This window comes from Lithobates pipiens, unplaced genomic scaffold, assembly GCF_037356315.1.
Source record: "Lithobates pipiens isolate NorthernLeopardFrog02 unplaced genomic scaffold, aLitPip1_a1.2 Scaffold_3, whole genome shotgun sequence".
NCBI lineage: Eukaryota > Metazoa > Chordata > Amphibia > Anura > Ranidae > Lithobates > Lithobates pipiens.
The window spans coordinates 111,200,949-111,224,353 of NW_027507790.1; the positions used below are offsets into that span (position 1 = coordinate 111,200,949).

Below are 23,405 nucleotides of genomic sequence, written 5' to 3' on the forward strand. Positions count from 1 at the left end.
AAGGTCCTGTAAAACACATGTCTATGTCTTCATTATATCTCGTTTAAGTGAATGTATAACCCAGATTCTTTCCCCTCCCCCCACAGGAGGTGTAATCCAACGGCAGAAAGTCACATTTGGACAGTTATTGTAGTACTTAGGACAAAAGACCTATTATTTCGGTGGAATAAATTGGATTTATTATTTTCTTTCAACTTTCTTTTATTTTTTGATCATCGTGAAAACTGTGACGCATCTCCATGGGATTTGACAAATGTCAACTTTTCTTTGGAAGCAAGTTTATGGGAATGTAATACCACCAATCTCATGTTCAGGATGTCAGTAAGCACTTCTACTATAGGTAAAGGTGTGGATACGAATGCAGTTGATGCCTATGACAGTGGGGATGATTGGGAAATTGGTGTGGGAAATTTGATTATCGATCTGGATGCTGATTTGGAGAAGGACAGACAGAAATTTGAGATGAGCAACTCAACAGGCAGTGGCTGTGCATCCAAGGACAGTGGACATTGCTTGGCACCTAGTGGACCAGTTAATTCTACCTCCTCTACATTGGTTGACAGTCTCAAATTTGCCTCTGTGCAGCAGCCCTCGGGGCCCCAAGGGAGCAGTCACAAAGAGACAAGCAAATCAAAAGTGAAAAGGAGTAAAGCTTCTAAGGATGTTAATAAGTCATTGCCTTCTGCATCTTTATATGGGATTCCTGAAATTAGTAGCAGCACTGGTAAACGGCAGCAGGAAGCAGGGCGGCTTGTGGAAGTAGCATCGACAGTTGGCATGAGTACCACACTGGGCCCCAACACCAATGGAGTTGGCCTTGCAGCTAATACTACTTGTGGGAAAAATATTAAAGAGGAAAGGACTGGAGGAAAAAGCCAAAGCACTAGAGGCTCCAAAAGGGATAAGGATTCTGGAAAGTCCAGAAAGGACAGCACTAATAAATTGTATGACCTTGGGCATGCTAACAATGGAGTGAATACCCAGGCAGTTGTGCATTTGTATGGATTTGGAAGTGGCAAGACCCCAGGAAATGGTAGTCCTTTCCACTGTGGCAGTAGCCTTCAAGGGGAGTTGGCCAAGAATTCTGTTGATTCAGGGATTATGGGGACCTCTGCATTGGCAAAAAAGGAAGATGAGGATGAAGAATGTCACAGGCGAAACAAAAAGTTAAAAACAGAAAAGGTAAGAAACTTTCGTATTGTGGCTTGTCATATTGATCCCAACAATAATCACTATGTTTAACTTTTATACTGGTAGAAAAGAGGCATGTAAGGGCAAGGTACATGTTGAGGTTGGAGAAACGCTGGCATGCCCATAGCAAATCTTTACCTTTTGTCAATGCTTGCTATTACCTCTTTATTTTTAGAAGCTGCTATTGTCTTTATTGTTAACCACTCAGCAGGTTGTGTCCTTTTCTTGTCTTTTCAAATAATATCTTGCTTATTTGCACTATTTTTTCAAGGCAGTTCATTTCTTTGGCTTTGTTTTGTTTCCCTATGTTTATCTGGTGTTAAAGTAGCTACTATGCTACCCCTCCCCCCATAATCCTTATTGCCTGTAGCAGCCAGCTCTATTTGCACAACAGGCTAGAGTATAAACAACCAGTGAGAGATGACATGGTTACAATAATCTGCTCTGTTTGCCTATGGGGTGGGGGAGGTGTCTCATGTATCCTCTTGCATTGGCAGAGCTGTACTAGATAGTATTGCACTGTGAAAAAATGTCTTTTTTTTTCTACCCCTCTAACGATGTAACTAGAGAGCTATTTCAAGAAATGCAAGACAGCACTGTTTGAGGCACTCCTTTGATTTCAACCAGTCTGTCTTGAACTGTGTGAATGCTAAGTAGCCTGAAAGCACATGAGCAAATCAAATGTTAGGACTGGTTATGGAGAATGGCTATTCTTGCTGCTCATTGAGGCAGGTTATTTACTAGCAGTTATCCAGAGGGCGTAAGGTTTCTCTGGGGAACTAGTGCTTTTGTTGATTGATAATTAAGGGTCAAATGCATTCTACAGGCTGTGAACCCTGTGTGTTTTTTTCCCTTTTTTTTTCTCTTTCCTCTTTCATGAATTGAAGTACTGTGGTGATTATGTATTCCGTGTTCATCATTTGATTCACTGTTTAACATTTACAAGAAATCTTGTTTCGTCCAAAATCACTGAACATATTTCAAATAAAAGCGGCATTGCCATTCTTAATTTGTTCATAATGTATCTCTTTTTTTTTTTATTGCCAGCATTTTTTTTTTTGTGTGTGTGTTAATAAGAAGCTCTTTGCCTTCGATTGCAGCTTTGGAAATGACTCACTATAATTATGTCATGTCCCCACTTGATGTATTAACAGAAAAATAGCACACAGTTGAGTGTGTCATACTATTAGGGTTTCTGGAAAGATTCCGGAAAATAATCACATTTTACAGAGGCACCCTCTGCTCTGAATACATTTGTCGCCCTTTTGTTTATATGTTAGCTCTTTTACCATAGGTATTCTGTCTGTCAATAATCTCTAATGCGCAGTTTCTTAATCAGCCTTAACAGTCCAGATAAATTGCCCTAATCCAGTGATTATAATAGCACTGGTTAAGGAGTCAGGTCTTTTCGATTGGATTTAGTGGCTTCCTGGAATGTGGGAGGTACTGCCCTTTTATATCCCCTTTAGCCTTTTAATCTTCCAGCCAAATGTTCACAATCTACAATTTTGTTTAGCTGGCAATCTGTACATTTCGGTATCTGAAAGGCTGCTGTCATGGCAACAAAGATTAGCATGCTGTGGTCTCCCTGCTTCTCTTAATAATTCTTTTCACAACACTTCTTCAGAGAAAAATGCGTGTGAGAAGTATATTTTTAGCCATTGTTGTGTTTTTTTATGGTTGCAGTTATTAACTCCACGGTGAATTCAATTACAAAGCAGTTGCTATAGCTTTTTCTGGCCTTGTAAGGGTGAAGTTGTGCTTCACATCAGATTCTGTGTGTTTTTTTTTTATTCTCTTCCTTGCCTCAAGCAAATATTTCCTTTTGAACCAGCCAGATTCTTGTGATAACTTATCTTGGCTGTTTGACTCTTCAGAATCATTAGGAACTGAGTAACCAAGGATAATGGGAAGTACTATCTAGACTAGAGAATAAAATAGAAACCTTTTTTTTTCTGCTGTGTTTGCTTGTTATTTTAAGAAAGTCAGTCACATAATGATCATTAGTAGATTATGTCCTTTAAAATAAAATAAACATTTAAAATTTGCTACAAAAGTCAATTGAGCGCTAGAACACCCTGTTTACTCTAAATAACCAAAAATACAAGTAATAATTTCTAGATTTATCCAGATACATATTGTGTTTTCTGAAAGTAAACCTTTCCTTTTTCAATGGTAATAGACACTGCTGCCATGTATGAACTATTCAGCTTATAAACAACAAACCAGTGCATAATTAATAACAAAAAGATCCCAGTTATTTCCCCAATGGGTGTTTCCATCTTGCCTCTCGAACAGTATGGAGCAGGCGAAGTCAGAATGTCTTCCCGTACATCAGAGATTTTTTAATTTTTTGTGACAATCAAGTGTCACTTCTCTTAGTGATCAAAAACCCTGCCCCCGGTATTTCCCAGAGACCCATTTATTTGTCCTATTGCTTTCTGCTGTCTTGCCTCTCATACTGTATAGAAAAAATAAAGTCAGGGTGTCACCCCATATATCAAAGACTTGTGCATTTTCTGTCATTTACAGCCTTGGATAATTTCTCTTAGTGATCAAAAACCCTGCTCCAGTATGTTGCAGAGACCAAGTTATTTCCCCATTGTGCTCTGCCATCTTGTCTCCTACACAGCATGCAGAAGGTGAAGTCAAGGTGTCACCCCATATATCAGAGACTTTTTCATTTTCTGTGACAGTCATAAGTCAATTCTCTCTACCTACCTCAGCAGCCAGGGAAAGTGGTTAGAGATAAGGGCTAACCTTGACACAAAGTATAAATCTGCATATTTGTAACAGTACTGTTTATTCTTCTCCTTAGCTGAAACCAATGTGAGAAACATATAGGCTTCCACTGCTCATCTTGCCTTTTGTAAATGATAGTTGCTGGGCCATCATTCTGACCTTTTCATTTCAATACTTTGTATCACTAAAACAAGTATAAAGATGATCATTCCAGACTTTTATTTGACTTTTCTAGTCTACATAATTATTTTGGATAAAAAACTCTGATAATATTAAATCTAGTGGCTCTGAGTAATAGGCAGACATAACCTTTTTTTTAGAAGCAGGCTAGAAATGATGGCACCCATATTTCCTTCATGACAAGAGTTCTTTTAAAATCTATATTGGAATTGTTGGATAGGAAGCTGCTAAATAATACAGAGTTTACACCATTTTTATAAGGATGTATGCACAGTGCCTTTTAATAAAATCAATTTTATCCATTATGTCAGGAAGTCATTTGATGTAATAATTTGAAAAAAAATATGCTCAATTCAAACACATACTTATTAAGTGACAGTTAATTTCGGTTGCTTACAAAGATATTTGAACATTACCATCACATGGCTAAAGTAAAGATACTTATCTTTCTGTTAACACTTTAGGAATCATGCCTTGTGTATGTTTTTTTGTCTCAAAACTGTAACTTTTATACAGTTAGATTGCCACTTATGTTAAACATTAGAGGGCCTAGGATGAACCCTACAAAAAAGATAATTGGGTAAATACTGCAAAATTGGTTGTTTTTCTTCTCCATTCATTCCAAATGAGTAAAAGTAAATAGATGTTAGTTAATTGGGTTCTTTCTACAATCTGGCAGTCTGCAAACTAGGTAAGTGAAGATTGGAAAGTGGACCACAAGCACCATATTTTTTGTATTACTGTTAATTGAAGTTATGTTTTTTGACAAAAATTTGCATTTTATGCATTCGTAAACGTTTCATAACTATTTAGAAATCTTTACAACATGGACTAAATTTGCTATAGCAGTTGTTATTTGCCATAACCTTTATTTTAAACAGTAACAGCCAATGAGAGCTAAGAATAGCATTCACATAATAGAAAATAACCTAAATCATGACAAATTGCACGTATACTATATCTTAGTGAATTTGGCCTTATATTTTGGTGATGTGGTAGCATTACTTTGATTTTTGCATTTTTACTGAATGATGCAAATGTACTGTCTCTGGTTGACAAACTCCCCCTGGCACCAGTTAAGAAATGCAAAGAGTCATGATGAAGTTGTGTGCTTATGGTGATCAATTAGCTCTATTTTGTTGCAGATTAAATATATATTTGTATATAATTTTTTTTTTGGGGGGGGGGGGTACTGTGCTTTGCTTTATACCTTATTAGGTGAGCCTGTAGGGTTAACACACCTAGTTCAAACATATGTGTTTTTAACGTAAGGTGTTAATGATGAAAGGAATACCTAGAAAGAAATCCTTTTTCCCAAGGTGGTCAGTTTTATTTCTGAATATGATACAATGATTTTGGAAGGATTAAGTAGCAAATGGTTGGAATTTATGGTTTCTTTGTACATCTCAGGAAATGTTTCACTTCATTTTCTCTTTGATACCTGTTTGGTGTGTGTTCCTGAATTTGTAATGGCCAAGGATTTAACAATAAGGCTTAACTTTGGACCCGGTGATTTTGTATATCCGATTGATCAAAGCAAAGTTTCTCAAGAGCTAGGTTACAAAGTTCAGTAGGTAACATTATATCTTGAGCAGTCCTTGTGAATTTACTGGCTTCCAACACTTTATCACTCAAGATAAAGAAAGACTTAACTGCATATTTTGCTTTTTATTTTAAATTTCAAAGTCTAATATTTTATTGGGTTATATATTGAGGCCAGCAAACTGCCTTTAGCATTGTAGAAAGTCTAAGTTGAGTTTACTTACTGAACTGATGGTCTTGATTATAGTGTGTCTTTTCAATGATTTGAACGTAAGGTGTAGTTTATTCAAGCTAAAGCAGTGGGTCAGAGAGGTCACTGGGTATAATTGAAATACAAAATCTGTTGAGGCTTCACAGCAGCTAGTTCTTAAATCTACATAAGTGATTTAACAGTTAAAGCACTGCTAAATATAGGTGTCTACCAATAAGCCCAACTGAAGACCCTAGCTGAGTTGTCCTAGCATTTGGCTTATTCAAAAAAGCTGTGTAAATCAAAATCATACAGTTTTACTTAGTGCAGCTGATATTATTATTATTATTATCATTATTATTATTATTATTTTACTATTATTATTTTTTATTTATTATTTTTATGAGGAAAAACTATTTCATATATGTTTTTAAGTGTTAACCACTTGCCGACCGCCGCACGACGATATACGTCGGCAGAATGGCACGGGCAGGCATATTGGCGTATATATAAGTCCATGCCTGCCCGCGGGTGGGGGGCCCGATCGGGCCCCCCCCCGGTGCCTGCGGCGGTCGGCATTCGTTCGGGAGAGATCAGGGATGAGGGGACGGCCATTCATTCATGGCCACCCCCTCGCGATCTCTCTCGACGAATGGAAATCCCCCGTGACATCACTTCCTCTCCTGTAATGTAAACACAGGAGAGGAAGTGATGTATTCTCTCCTCCGTGTCGGTATTTTCCGTTCCGACACGGAGGAGAGCGGATCGGTGAGTTGCACCAACACTCTACACACACAGTAGAACATGCCAGGCACACTCACACCCCCCCTTTACCCCCCGATCACCCCCCCAATTACCCCTGCCCCCCAGTCACAGTGACACCAATGTCATTTTTTTTTTTTTTTTTTTTTTTTTGCATTGGTGTCATTTGTGACTGTAATAACTGTTAGGGCAGTTAGAGTTAGCCCCCTTTAGTTCTAATGTACCCCCCTAACCCCCCCAATAAAGGTTTAACCCCGTGATCACCCCCCGTCGCCAGTGTCACTAAGGCTGGGTTCACATTGCAGCGGTTTATGAGAACGAATGTGATTCGCACCGCACTGCAGTGCAAATCACATCCGATCTCTGTGCGATTCGAGTTCAGCCATTCGCCGCACCCGCCGCACCCGCCACACCCGCCGCACCCGCCGCAAATTCGCACGGGACCCTTTTTTTGGCCCGCAGCAGAATCGGATCGCATGGGTGTTCACACCATGCGATCCGAGTTTGCAGATCGCACTGCGATATGCGAACTGATCTGGGGGTGTCAGTAACATTTCACTGACACTCCCAGCAGTTCGCATAGGGCAGTGTGAACTGCCGCCGGGAGGCATGCGATGCGGGAACCCGCCGCGGATTCGCGGCGTTTCCGCATCGCTCCAGTGTGAACCCAGCCTAATAAGCGATCATTTTTCTGATCGCCGTATTAGTGTCACAGGTGACGCTAGTTAGGCAGGTAGGTATTTAGGTTCGCCGCAGCTTTTTATAGCGCCAGGGACCCCCATATACTACCGCATAAAGCCCCCTGATTGCCCCCTAGTTAACCCTTTCACCAGTGATCACCATATAACTGTTACAGGTGACGCTGGTTGGTTAGTTATTTTTTTATAGTTTCAGGGCACCCGCCATTTATTACCTAATAAAGGTTTAACCCCCTGATCACCCGGCGGGTGTCATTTGTGACTAATAACTGTTAGGGCAGTTAGGGTTAGCCCCCTTTAGTTCTAAGGTACCCCCCTAACCCCCCCAATAAAGGTTTAACCCCGTGATCACCCCCCGTCGCCAGTGTCACTAAGGCTGGGTTCAGATTGCAGCGGTTTGAGAACGGATGTGATTCGCACCGCACTGCAGTGCAAATCACATCCGATCTCTGTGCGATTCGAGTTCAGCCATTCGCCGCACCCGCCACACCCGCCGCACCCGCCGCAAATTCGCACGGGACCCTTTTTTTGGCCCGCAGCAGAATCGGATCGCATGGGTGTTCACACCATGCGATCCGAGTTTTCAGATCGCACTGCGATATGCGAACTGATCTGGGGGTGTCAGTAACATTTCACTGACACTCCCAGCAGTTCGCATAGGGCAGTGTGAACTGCCGCCGGGAGGCATGCGATGCGGGAACCCGCCGCGCATTCGTGGCGTTCCCGCATCGCTCCAGTGTGAACCCAGCCTAATAAGCGATCGTTTTTCTGATCGCTGTATTAGTGTCACAGGTGACGCTAGTTAGGCAAGTAGGTATTTAGGTTCGCCGCAGCTTTTTATAGCGCCAGGGACCCCCATATACTACCGCATAAAGCCCCCTGATTGCCCCCTAGTTAACCCTTTCACCAGTGATCACCATATAACTGTTACAGGTGACGCTGGTTGGTTAGTTATTTTTTTATAGTTTCAGGGCACCCGCCATTTATTACCTAGTCTCACTAGTGTACCCCTAAATTTAGGGGTGTCTACTTTCCAAAATGGGGTCATTTGGGGGGGGTTTGTGCCATCTTGGCATTTTATGGCCTTCAAAACTGTAACGCCCTTAGAAAGCCTGAAGGCGGTGCTTGGTTTTCGGGGCCCCGTACGCGGCTAGGCTCCCAAAAAGTCCCACATATGTGGTATCCCCGTACTCAGGAGAAGCAGCAGAATTTATTTTGGGGTGTCATTTCACATATGCCCATGGCATGCGTGAGCAATATATCATTTAGTGACAACTTTGTGAAAAAAAAAAAAAAAAAAAAAAGTTTGTAATTTTCCCGCAACTTGTGGCAAAATATAAAATATTCCATGGACTCAACATGCCTCTCAGCAAATAGCTTGGGGTGTCTACTTTCTAAAATGGGGTCATTTGTGGGGGTTTTGTGCCATCTTGGCATTTTATGGCCTTCAAAACTGTAATAGGTAGTGAGGAGTGAAGTCAAATATTTACGCCCTTAGAAAGCCTGAAGGCGGTGCTTGGTTTTCGGGGCCCCGTACGCGGCTAGGCTCCCAAAAAGTCCCACATATGTGGTATCCCCGTACTCAGGAGAAGCAGCAGAATTTATTTTGGGGTGTCATTTCACATATGCCCATGGCATGTGTGAGCAATATATCATTTAGTGACAACTTTGTGAAAAAAAAAAAAAAAAAAAAAAAGTTTGTAATATTCCCGCAACTTGTGGCAAAATATAAAATATTCCATGAACTCAACATGCCTCTCAGCAAATAGCTTGGGGTGTCTACTTTCTAAAATGGGGTCATTTGTGGGGGTTTTGTGCCATCTTGGCATTTTATGGCCTTCAAAACTGTAATAGGTAGTGAGAAGTGAACTCAAAAATTTACGCCCTTAGAAAGCCTGAAGGCGGTGCTTGGTTTTCGGGGCCCCGTACGCGGCTAGGCTCCCAAAAAGTCCCACATATGTGGTATCCCCGTACTCAGGAGAAGCAGCAGAATTTATTTTGGGGTGTCATTTCACATACGCCCATAGCATGTGTGAGCAATATATCATTTAGTGACAACTTTGTGTAAAAAAAAAAAAAAAATTTTTTTTTTGTCATTATTCAATCGCTTGAGGCAAAAAAATAAAATATTCAATGGGCTCAACATGCCTCTTATCAATTTCCTTAGGGGGTCTACTTTCCAAAATGGGGTCATTTGGGGGGGTTTTGTACTGCCCTGCCATTTTAGCACCTCAAGAAATGAGATAGGCAGTCGTAAACTAAAAGCTGCGTAAATTCCAGAAAACGTACCTTAGTTTGTAGATGTGACAACTTTTGCGCAAACCAATAAATATACAATTATTGACTTTTTTTTTACCAAAGACATGTGGCTGAATACATTTTGGCCTAAATGTATGACTAAAATTGAGTTTATTGGATTTTTCTAATAACAAAAAGTAGAAAATATCATTTTTTTTCAAAATTTGCGGTCTTTTTACGTTTATATCGCAAAAAATAAAAATCGCAGAGGCAATCAAATACCATCAAAAGAAAGCTCTATTTGTGGGAAGAAAAGGACGCAAATTTTGTTTGGGTACAACATTGCATGACCGCGCAATTACCAGTTAAAGCAGCGCAGTGCCAAAGTGTAAAAAGACCTCTGGTCATTTACCAGCAAAATGGTCCGGTCTTAAAGTGGTTAAAAAAACAAACATTGGTGGTGGTCTTAGTAATGCTGTGGGAAATAAATAAAATATTTAAATAGGGATAACTTGAATCTATGAAAAGACAGCCTTCTACAATAACAAAAAATCTTGTTTACAGATCACACACTTTGTGAGTGCATATAAGCAATCTAACATGTTTTTTTCTATGATGTGACAGAAAGACATACTAGCTAAAGCATGAGAAGTTAACAGCTTAAGTAGTTGCCATTTAGCTTCATTACAAGAGACTGTTTGTTAAGAATTTTTTTTTTTGTTGTTGTAAAGAGAATGTCCAGTCTATTGCCTATGCACAGTAAAGTAGAACTATGGTTTCCCAATTATTAAAAACTGCTCCAGCACTTAATTATCATAAGTCTACAAAATATTGTTTCAGGAGACATGACTATCAGTAATTTCAAAGATAATTCAAAAGCCTGTAGTTTGTTTTTGTCTTTTAGCACTTGGCCACACCTAGTCTTGCACCTAGTTCTGCCAACTGTTTTCAGAATTTACAGCATTACCTTTGTTACTGAAACCCTTCCACTGTGAGCTGCAGTGCCTGGAAGGGGTTGCATGGGGGGACACACATAAAGGAAGATTTTGCTGAGTTTTTGTTTACTTGTGAGGCATGTGCATCATGTAGTAACTGGATTTGGGACCTGTTTAGACACACGTAGGTGCCCTTAGATTTACTTACCCTTTACATTTGTTGTATATGGTTAAGAGCCTGTACATCTTATATTCTATCCTTTTAGCCAGTACACAGGTGTTCCCAAATTGGGTGGAATATGCAAGGCTGTTTCTTGACCTAAAATGCACATTGGGATGCTATGGAAGAAAAATGTGAGGAGGGGGTAGTCTTTGCAGGTTTTTATGGTGAGTAATATGTAAAAATTATGTTTGCCTTTGTGTCTAAAATCATCAAATTCCTTCCATAAATCTTGGTTAAGGCAATGTTTAGATGCTACCTACACAGCTCTTTCAGGTGTCAGAAATGATTGCATAGACATATATGGATCTAAAATCTCCTAGAAGAAGATTATGGTATAGACTGCTGGCGTGGTAGAAGGGAGCCTAAAATGAAAAATAGGTGCAGGTTTGTTCAAAACAGATGTACTACTGAAGGGTTGTCCCCATGTTTCCCTAACTCACCAGAGAGAGTAATGTTCAGTGACATAAAAGTCACTGAGAGTTTAAAATGAACTTGCATGTTGTGAGCTTCTTTCCTCTAAATTTACTAGCCTACTGGAATGGGTCCAACATTGTCTTGATTTGTGCTACAATTGTTCTTAAATGTCTTGGCTGTGTGTATATGTTAACTGCATACAGAGATGGTAAATGTTATTCTACTACAAACACTACATCTGCTTTTCATTTTCACCACTATATTCTAAGCCACACAAGGCTTTTATTATGTACTGTGTTTTTCTGCTATTGCATATACTTTAGTTATTACAAAATGTGCACCACATCAATGAGAGGATTTTCTTGATTTGGATAATTTCCAGTTTAATTGATTTGTGAATAGCATAGCCTATCATGATCTTACTCCAGAAAATGACAATCAATGAGTATGAGGCATACTTCTTGTCAAATGTTCAATGGGCAAATTAATGTTTAGGTTTGCGGTCTGGTAAGTGGCAAATCACCTAATAAAAATGTTATGTGTCTCTACATTTTTTCCCTGTTGAGAAGGTTTTTAGGCAAACTTAAATTTTAGTCATTCATCCATTACAACTGTGACCTGCCAGCATACAAGCCTTGAAAAGGAAAACATCATCTGGCCTTTGTTTGAGGCCTTTTATTGAGGCTAATGACTGGTCTTGTGCCACCCTGAGATAAATGACATTATCTTTGAGTGGTCTGACAGGCAACAGACATGTTAATGTTGAAGCTGCAGGGAGGGATTGTCATAGCTATAACAAAAGGGAAAACACAGATCTTTTGACATAGCATAATAGGGAAGTAGTTTCTTGTTTTAACAGATGTAAAACAGTGTGTGTAATGTTGATTTGGGGGTAGTAATGCTTATTCTGTAATAGTATTTGCTAAAATACTGAGCACAAAGTATAACATTCTATTAAGGTTTGTTTACAATGTAAGTATTGTTGACTTAGCTGAGTTATCTTCTTGCAGTACATGGTTAGTTTTTCCTTTAATTTAGCCATCTACAAACAAGGTTGCTGGAGAAATCCTCCCCCTTCCCTAGGAGAGTTTTTTCTGACAGCGGCAGCTGCAGATTAAGGAACAATTTCCAACATGTCCCTTCAATAGAAGTCAATCAAATGATCAACTTCTGCCAAGCAGAGGTGGCCATACTCTAATCAAAATTCATCAAGTCGCTGCTAAATCAGATGAATTTTGATCAGTGTATCAGCTTTACACTCTGCTAAGGCCCCATTACTGGATATTTCAACTTTGTTAGGCTGGCCATACATAGCTTGAATGTAGTCAGAATACTATAGCTTTTAGTGTATATGTCTTCATCCCTACTGTTGCAGATGCATGCAGATGGGGGAATTGATTGATTTACTACAAAAGTAATTTCAGCAATTGTCAGAAATTGTCCTTATGTAGATTGTCCTATTGTAAAACCTGAACTATGCAAATATATACTATGCAGGATACAGTCAGGTAGATATGTTTTGGTGCATAGAGAACAATGGCACACAGGTTACAGACCCTTCCCACTTGTCTAAGGGTTGTGGATACAGACCAACACTACTTTCAGGGGAAGTGGAGGTTCTATACTTTTTGCACAGTCTACAGGAACAGTGGTGATATTCAAGAGATTATAAAGTAATCATTCATTCCTTGAAAGGCAACCTGCCATGCAACACTGGGACCAAATACTTTTAGCAGGCAGACTCGCCTAACCTGCAATGAGTTCAAATTTATTGTATATTTAAAATGTAAGTTCACTTTTACAGAAAAATCTGTAAGGTGAACTTACACAGGAACCCGTCCATAACCCCCCGTCCCACTGACCTGGAGCACAGCGATTCTGAGCCCTGCTATAGCCATGTCACAGGTTGCCGACGAACTTAGAAATCCCCTCAGCATTCATGTGTCTTCTTCCCCGCTGACAGGACAGGCATCTTCTCACAACATACATTGTTTTTTTGTATCTCTAGGAAAAACGTCACCATGTGCGAATGGTCTGTATTACATCTGTCTTGCTTTGTAACTGGGTATTTGTTTGTATTTTATTATTACTGTGTGGTATCCATAGTATATTACATAATTTTATCATTTTGTCTAATAAGAACATTATTATTATTATTCACGATTTATATAGCGCCAACAGTTTACGCAGCGCTTTACAATGTATAGGGGGCACAACACAATTACAGTAGGTTTCTAGTTTGCCTTTTTGCTTTGTGCTCTTGCTTTATGTAATTTCCAAGCACCTAATTCTGTGGTAGTTTTTCTGAGTGGTCTTCAAAAATTCTCTGCACTTTTTTATATATTAATAGAGTCAAAAAAGTGTGGAAACTTTTTGAAGAACCCTTGTATAATAAGGTCAATTGGGTAGATTTAGAGTTTGGCTGTTGTTCCCAAAGCATGCCTACCCAGGGCTCATGATATGAAGGTTATGTATGAATTATTTGACTTATAAAACATTTGTTTATTTGTTTTTTTCTGGCATTCTCATACTCTGTTGTGTTATATTATATAAATGAACCATGGACTATGAATACCACAATAGACTCCACTCTACATTCAGAAAAAAACATATCACTTGCAAACTGTGAGATGTACATTTTTTTTCTGCACATAACTTTTTTTCTGTGATAGTGTTGGGATTCCTAAGGGATGAAAGACATTCATTATATGTTTGGGAATCTTAAAGAGAATTCCATCCTTTTTTTGGCTATTGGGTGAGAAAGAGCAATAGGAAGTGAGGGGAAATCTCCTCAAAGCACAGCATTTTAAACTCAACAAAAAAAAATTACTAAAGGATATATTAGTTCCCAGGTTTTTGGCCAAACATTACTTCATATGCCATATATAAGTTATTTGAGCAGACTAGTTCTTGCGATAGACCTGCTTTGAATGATATCTGTTGAAAACTTCATGGATGTATTTATTATGACTCTTGTTAACTGTTATTTTGTTACCATAAAAAACAATATTAATACTTTTTTTTACAATATACATTAACCAGGCTAACGTAAAAAAAAAATAACCTGAAATGAGAAAACTAGACTCTATAAAAAAAAAGAATTAATTGATGTAAAGTGCTTTTACTTAGAGTGTGGGATAATGTTGTGTTTTTTTCTTCCACCAGTACAATCTGAAGACATAGGCTTTTATATCACTTATTTTACTACTTGAAACCTGAGAGTACTTGTGAAATTCTAGCAGGCTTGATAATTGTTTTTGGCTGCTTAGTAAAGTGTATAGTTTTGTTGTTATGTGATCATTGAGGAAACCAGTACATTCCAGTGTTGGGTAGTAGATCCAGCTTGTTATTCAGAAAATTTTACCTCCAGCAGTGTTATTTGCAGTCTTGTATTGTGAGTCATTTAGAGAAGGAAAAGGCTGATAGCACCTTAGTTCTCACTTAGTGGCCATTGTAATTGGAATGGTATGTTTTGCATTTGAATGCAAAATCATTGTTCTATTCAGGTACAAATACTCATGTTACACTGTGAATCCAGCAGCATTGCGGGATGGTGGGAATGTAAATTTTACTGAAATTGGATTTAACACTGAACAACACAGTGGTCTGCTAACATTTTTAAACCCTCCACCCTATTGTCCTTCAATTTTTATAAATAAGGATTAATCTTAAGACGAACAATTTATTCAATACGTTAGAGACACCAGTTGAATATATAAAGCCAGATCACTGTGATTCCCATGGTGATGAGTATATGTAAATTAGTTGGGACACAAAAATAAAAACCCCATAGAGATTACAAGGGTCCTCTATTCCTGTACACAAGCCTATTGAACTAGTCTAGGTAGTCTCATGCAGCAGATCTGTCTGTTTGGAATGTAAACTCCCCATAGGCAGTGGCATGTTTTTGTCGAGTATAGAAGTTCTGGTGCTTCACATGATAATCTGATACAGTACAATAACAATACAGGGGGAAAAAAAAAGCAATAGATGGTTTTTAAATTTACTAAATTTATTTCCATGTAGTTCAGAGGCAGATTGAAAAACCTGCATCTAAATTTAGTGTTGTTATATAATATAGGGAAGGGTGGCTTGTAATATGTATATGTGTCAGGCTATCAAGGAGTTTCAGTGGTTGGACAATTAAAAAGGGACAAGGTAACCCACTTTTGGCAAAGAAATTCACATTTAGTTGAAAAGATATGGCAGTAACTGCTTTGATTATCATTAGAATGGGAACTCATATTGGCAGCTTAAATGGTAATGGAAGAAAAACCTAAAGCCTAGCACACATGGGCCAAATGTCAATAAAAAATAGACAAAATTTGGCCCATGTGTATTGGAGTCGGTCCAAAGGGGCGTGACTAAAAAAAGTCTGCTGACCAGATCCCGATTAGCGCTCTCAGCCAATGGCTGAGAGCACCAACCAGAGTGTTCTGGCAGGGGGGCCTGTCAGAACACACTAGAACAGCAGGGGAGATCGCTGTACTAACATTAGATAGTTATACAGAGGCTCCTCCTAATATATCAGTTTTTTTTTTCGTTCAGCCCTGCTGGGTTGAACAAAACAAACTACTAGTGTGTACGGGTCTTTGGTCTACATATTCTTAACTGTTCTCTCCCCTTCCTCCTACCTAACTATCCTGCCCAACCTTTATACACAAAAAGATGTGTGTGCTTACCTATTTTTAATCCAGTCCTATGATCCCACAGCTCTGACTCCCTTGTGTCGGTGAGCATCTGCTGAAGGGAAAGATGGAGCACTAAGAATGGTTCATGAATTTGACCAAGTTGACCAAGAGTTGATGTCATGGCTCCCAGAATTCCCAGCTATTGACCACTATTTAGACTTAGGTTGTTCTTCCACTTTAAAGCTGTAATCATTGATGGGTTCTGAGTATCTAACCCAAATGTTTTATCAGACATTACTCTACAGTAGGTATATGTTGCTTGGCAAAATATAATATATGGCTATAAACATAAACTTAAAGTATAACTTAACTTAAGGCAAAACATTACAATTTTATGGCTATGAACATAAACTTAAAGTATAACTTAACTTAAGGCAAAACATTATATTTTTATATTTGGGTGGTGAGGTATTAGAGCCACTGTCAGGTTTTAATTGCTGTTTATGCCCTAATAAAGGGAGCTGCTCTTTCTAATTTTAAAAAAAAGGTTTGATTTTGATATATAGATATATATTATACTCTTAGGAAGAAAAACAATAGCTGATATCCAGTGCTACTAAGGAAGAGCCCTTTACTGAACACATTGAAAAGTGCTTTAGTGAATATCATACAGTATATGAATTCTGCACATTTTAACCTTTCATAATGCTCTCCAGGTCTCTCTCGGAAGAATACCCTTTCAACTATCAAATAGCTCCTGATCAAAGAAAATCATTTCAAAACCCTTTGAAAGCAATTTCTCTTCAAGCCTAAATTTAGAATACAGATGTAATATTTACACTCTCAGAAAGGGCTTGTATTAAAATATCAGTCTTTACCCTCTAAAAGCAGAATTTCCTCTAAATATTATGACATTAGCCTGGATTGTTGATATTACAGCCATGGAAGTGAATTTGAGGAAGGAATTAAGTGTGCAGGAACTTTGGGTTATTGCTTGTGTGTGATCATGTTTTTTTTTTTTTTTAATAGGGCAAATTATAAACACATAAAAAGGGTTAACTAAGTGGTGTGTTGTGTTTAGTAACCCTTAGTTTCATTTTTTCAAAATATTCAGCAAGACCAAATTATTTTTGGATTTCCTTTTTACCTCCCTGGCTGGATAATTTTGGAAAGCTGAAGTTAAAAAGCAATAATGATGTTTGAATTGGAAGGGTTTAGTCTTTCAGTTCTCATTCTTCATACCAGGCTGTTTGTTTGTGTGTGGTTCACCGCACTACATGGATAATGCTATCAAATTTGGGCTTTATTATAGGCTTATTACTGCAGTGTAGCTGCACTTTTCTTGTTGCGTGTTTTGCCGGAGATTCATTTCTGTGCCATTGTGATCACTGATGTAAATCAAAAAAGCATTTAAAGCTGTTGCTGCTTTGTAAGGGGTGAGTAGTGTATATGGAAGGCTTTCCTAATAGAACAATCACCATTTTATTACAAGTGTATGCTATATAGGTCCTAACTCTGTCTAAATCATTTAATTTAAATACACCAAGTACATTCATTAAGGGGAAAGGAATATAAAAAAATAGATGCTTTTTATTTGCATTGCTGTGCATACTCATATGACACATGGGTGAGTGTATGTATGTGTGTATAAAAAAAATATATACTGTGCATACATACATATACACATAGAATGTAACAATATAGTTTTGAATTCTGTAGGGCTTCAACAAGTCCTATGTGGTAAAGACAGTCCACATCCCCTCCAGTAAACTAGGGATTTGGAGAATTAGGCCAATTGGTAAAGAGTTATGTACTAGCGTGACACAAGTTTCTGTGCCAGTTCCTAGTGGTTAACACAGTGGGTGACAGAATAAGTATAATGAAAGGCTATGCACCATTGTGAGGTTGAAAAGGACCTCTGGATATCAGCTTTCATATCAAAATGGCCAGGCAATGGAGATTTTATGAAGAGGGTATTTAGATAAGGACTGCAATAAACAGGCTTATGTAATTTAATCCATTTTAGACAAGAAAAAAGTGATACATGCTCAAATCAACTGGGAATTTTAATGTGCCAGTCATATATTTCATGAGAGATAACATTTTTCTTGTTTTATTTTTCATAGATAATGATAAAATCATACCGTACACAGTGTTTGGACAGATTTTTGGTTATTCAGAGATTCAACTGTATCTGAATTTCCGAATGACAAGAGTAACAAATTTCATAAAAATTAGTTTTGTTTTGTTTTGTTTTGTTTATTTGTTTTCTAACTAATTCCAAATTTTAGAGTGATTTGAAATTGAATCTGTCCAAAATGCATAGACTACTGTATACTGTATCTAAGATTAACTATTTTGTGAAATTGACCTTGTAGTAGAACAAAGAACTAAAATTGGTTAAACCCTGCTAGGCAAAGGGTAGGGATATGAGTGGGTTAGTAAGTAGTAATATAACATTATCTGCAAATAGGTTAATTACATGGGATCTGTTTGGAAAGTGAAACCCAGATATATGAGGTTGGAATTGAATGGTTTCTGCAAGTGGCTCAATCATTTCATTAAATATAGATGGGAAGCGTGGAAAACCCTGGTGCCATTAGAGATTTTACACGGTTTAGACAAGAGGCTGGAGGTGAAGACTTGAGGAAATGGGTCTGCATATAACATAATTTTGGCAGACAATATAGTTCCCATGAAACCAAAATTTGTGAGGACTTTCGTGGTGTACCCTGTAAAATGCCTTTTCCGCTTCTATAGAGAGGAGAAAAGAGGGTGTTTGACTACTCTCTGCATGATGCACAATATTGAGAATACATCTTGTGACATTAGAGGCCTGCCTACCTTTCATTAAACCCATTTGGCCGGGTCTGACAAATGTAAGAATGACATTTAACGGATATCTGGCCAACAATTTATTATAGATTTTTGCACCAGAATTCAGTAAGGAAATGTGATTAAAATTGACTGGGGTAGTAGGACCTTTGCCTAGATTAGGAATATATACAATATGTGTTCTCAGCATATTCAAGGGGAAGGATGCTATGGATGCAGCCGTGTGGAATAGTGTCACTAGGTAAAATACTGGAAGGGGCTTGACAATTTTGTAATACTAATTTGTGAATCTATATTGGCCTGTTGATTTACCATTTGGTAAAGAATCTATAGTCTTGCTAACTTAAGAGGGAGAAAAGGGTGAATTTAGATCCTTAAGTTAGGATTCAGAGAGAGTGGGGAGTTGTAACTGAGTAAGAAAGGCTTGAATATCAGTTTCAGAGGGTTGAAATGTGGAGGCATCATCTTTTAGATTATAAAGTGAGCCATAATAATCCACAAAGGCATCCACCATAGTTTGTGAATTTGTAAGCCTGTGTTTGGTAAAGGAGTGTAGTAAGTACGATATTCTAGCTTCTTGCTCCTTGATTCGGGTCACTAGGAATTTACCTGCTTTTTTGCTATTAGCATACAAGTTTAAGGTGACTTAAGTATTAATCATGTCAAAAGGAAAGTACTAATACACTAACAAAACAATCTGTGTTAACTAAGAGTAGCTATATGGGGGAATAAATATAAAGTGCTCAATGGAAAGAAGAAGCTGCTAAACTTCAAAAGTGTTGCCAACACCCTTAAATATTTGTATATAAAGTGAAGTAGTGCTAATTAAAAGCCAACAAAGCAAAACAGTGAATACATTAAGATATGTTTAAACCAAGTCTCAACAGGGAATAAGCATATCCATAAATAGTGATAAATGGTGTTCAAGAAAGTTCTGATAATTTCACACATAAAGTGATCCAAATAAATATAAAATTAAAGTGCAATTGGTCCTGTATTTGTTTGATACTCATTTTTGTCTGGCCTGTGCTGCCATTTTTATTTTGTAAGCCAGTTTTATTATGCAAGATTTTTTTAAATGAATGCGTAAAAAGCTTTTAACATTACTTTTAATTAGCGCTACTTCACTTTATATACACAAGTATTAATCATGGCTTTCACAACTTCCTTAGTTCATTCCGAAGTTTGGATAGGGATGTGGCAGTAGCCCCTGTAGGTGAGGCTTTCTTTTGTAGATCTAGGTTGTGGAATTCTGTCAGGAGGTATACTGTTTCTTGGCTCTGGAGGTGAATGAGAATGCCATGCATGTACACCTTTTGGGCGTTCCATAGTGTAAATACCCTGCTTTCAGGGGAGACATTGTCCTTAAAATAATCTTGGCTATGCTCAGTAAACGACTGTTGGGAGTTGAGATGTTACATAACAGAGTTATTATATTGCTGGAAATACTCAGGAGAGCAGGAGTTCCACGCCTCTACAGTGATAGATATGGCTGTGTGATCCGATCAGGAGAAATCAGAGATGGAGGAATGGGACACCTATTTTCTACAATAAACAAATCAAAGTGGGAATATGAGTTGTGTTTAGAAGAATAGAAAGTAAAATCCCATAGACATCCTCCTTGTGTAATAGTCTGTGTAAGGTAGGGTTGTGGCCCCTTACCAAAAAGGTACTATCAAGGGTAGGGTTAAACATTGAATTAAAGTCTCCACACAAGACTAGATTCCCATATTGAACCTAGGAGATCTTTGTAAAAAGCTTTAGAAAACATTTAAATTTGTGCAAGTTGGTTGCATAAACCATTACCAGTGTATAAGGCTTATCAATGACAGTGCATATTAATATGTCAGATAAACATCTATGGTGAAGTTCGCAGATGTAAGATATGAGATTGTAAGGTTGAGAAGGCTGGATGGATTCTGGAATTACTCAAATGTTTAGGTTGTTTCTCTGTGACCTATCTGTTAGGTCAATGATTTTAGCCTTGAGCCAGGAAGCATCTTATTTGTGTATAGTATAGACATGTTGAAAGATGTGACAAATTCAGACAGTTTATCCTCCACATTATTCACTCTTTTCCCTAAATCAGGTTTTGTATTGCGGTATATGGGAGAATCCACTTGCAATGAGGCCTTCAAGGACAGCATTAATTCTTTATAGTGGTATTAGATTCAACGTCATGTACCTGGTGGGTAGAGCCTGGTTATGAAGAGGTAGGCCTCTCTTGCACCTTTGACTCGGGCCCCTGGTTGTGTGTACAAGTAGCGCAGGAGCACAGATTCGCACAAGTTCCAGTTAAATGTGCTTGTTGTTGGGCTGCTGATCCAGTAGTTTGCCAGAGGGCAGCAGGTCTCCATGGGCAGGAACAGACTTTTACTTAGCCGAAGAGAAGTTCCCAAAGGTAGCTGGACAGGTGCTAGAAAATTGGTAGCTCTGGAGGGGCTGGAAATTAAGCAGAGTCAGACAAGTCATGTCATACACAAAACGATCAGATCAAGTACAGATGCGGAGGCAGGAGAATGGTCAAAGGACAAGCTGCAGGTGGAAAAAAGGAATAGTCAGAAACAAGCCGGGTCAATACTTCAAAAGCAGATACAGGCAACAAGAAACAGGATACTCACAGAACACTGTAGATGAAACAGCACTGATCCTGGGTGCTGATCCAGCTTATATAGTCCATTTGCTGCATTATCTGTCACAGAATGCACCCCCCACATTCGCGCATGCATTTACATGTTTGCATTTTTGCGCATACACACATGTGTTTGAAAGTTAGTACGCTCCTTTTCTTCCAGGCATTCAGGGGACAGGAATTCTTCTGCAGCTATTATTCTGTCTCTGACAGAGCCTTCCTGACATTCAGGGTGGCTTGCTGTAGGAAAGGAGGCAATAAGATCAGTATAGGTTGTGTCCATGTGCTTGTGGTAGTGATCATTGCTCACCTCATTGACAGCAGAGGAATCCCACTGTGGTCTAGACTTTGCTCAGCAATGAGGAGCCTGGACCCCCTAGCGGAGCCCCTCTCTCATATTGCCTGACAGGGGTTTGCACACTTCCCTACTCTATCCAAAATTAAAAAAAGTTTGCTATCAATCCTGCGAAGTAAATTGACAGCTTTACAAATTCATAAATGCCATTTCTAGTAATTTACACAATCTTTTTTGCTTGTACACATAATCAATGCAGTTCATAAGAAACATGATGATTATTTTTTTATTGGTTGTCACTAAATCAGAAAGAAGAATACTTTCCATTAGATCACCTCGATTATTTATTTTTTGTTCCTCCTGCTTGTACTCTGTTTGCACAGTTTTGTATTACCATTTATTTTGCTTAACATGTGGACCGGAATCTTCACTTGAGCCTCACTCCCTCCTTTTTCTATAAGTTAAAAGACATTGTTTCCAGGTCATATGCTGTTATTGCTCAGATGTGACTGACAGAACTGCATGCATTACAGTAAAGCATATTCATTTTCATCTAGTACCCGTTTATTGCCTTAAGCACTGTAAATCTGTCAGCTCTTCACAATACTTTCACCTCTTTCTTCATTTACTCCAGCTCCTAGTTTGACAACATTCCCCTGAGGCAGAATCCTAATCTGCTTCCAATTAGTTTCAAATGTGACTGAAATTTCCACATTCTAGCTGCTGTTATTTTTCTGGTACTTAAAAAAAAAACTTTGGAATATTTATTTTATTTAGTTTGGAGACTACAGTTTTAAAGTCACCAGCTGCTTTTAAGTGACTTCCATGGCCTTCATACCTTCTGTCATATTATTTTTCAGATGGTGACAAGAATTCAAATGGTTTTGTGCTGACAAAGTCTTCCTTTCACTAACTTGATTAAACTGTATCATCAATGCATAATTCAAGTACAGATCACTGTATAGTATGCATAAATATAAAGGATTCTTAACAGATAGAAGCAGGGATCATTTTGATTTACTGCTTGGGTAGTCTGCCAGAGCTGAATATTATGGGTATATACACTCAAGGAACATAATCTTTCGAGTGCATGCTTCACATCTCTGACCTTTTCGAAGAGGTGACCTAACTGGTACCTGCTGAGTGTCAACTTAATTCACATTACACTAAGTATTATATTAAACTATTTTAATGCATATTAAAAAGGAAGATACAAATGTACCTTTGTCAGTATAATCCTTAGATATTATTGACATAATTGTTGTCATATAACCGCAGTCATATAGCATTTATGACCTTATATTGCATTGTGAGCTCCTTGGAAAAGGTCAAATGTGTCCAATAATTATCTCATGTACCAGAGACTTAATCAGAAAATATAAAAGGTAAGGTTAGACTTTAAAATGGATGTGGTTTTGCTCTGGTTACAATTTATCAATATCTAACAATTTTTCTTCATAACCTGTAGACGTTGAATGCCCAACAATAACTGTTGTCAACATATGAGCATAAAACGTGTGCATTTATGAAATAATAATTATATAGACGGGAGACTATTTTAGTGCCAAGAGAAGTCTTGCAGCATAGCTTAAGAATTTTGAGGCAATAATTTATTCTTCCATATCCAAGAATGATAAGGTAGTCTTATGTTTGTAAAACAAATGATGAATTTAAAAAATCCAAAAAAAGTGCAACATTTAAAACATCATAACCTCACTTTAAATTTCATATGACATTTAGAAACAATCTCATGTACACGTAAGTATTAGGATAAATTAATGAACAAAAAATAGTCCATAGAAGTGGCTTTAAGTGAGGAAAACACAAGTTTTCTTAGGATGGAGATAAGAAAGTTCATCAATCCATGCACCAAAACCCCAAGATTGTCACCTCGTGA

At 38.1% G+C, this 23,405-nt stretch overlaps 1 protein-coding gene across 4 annotated transcripts in view; it reads left to right on the forward strand.

Annotated features, from left to right (window-relative positions):
* The window catches only part of ZNF608 (zinc finger protein 608), a 108,003-nt gene that overhangs the window by 4,362 nt on the left and 80,236 nt on the right, over window positions 1-23,405 (forward strand). For all 4 annotated transcript variants that reach the window (XM_077462175.1, XM_077462176.1, XM_077462177.1 and 1 more), the window contains exon 2: window positions 87-1,182. In XM_077462175.1, coding sequence (XP_077318301.1) covers window positions 87-1,182 — 1,096 coding nt within the window. The remainder of the gene's footprint in view (window positions 1-86; window positions 1,183-23,405) is intronic.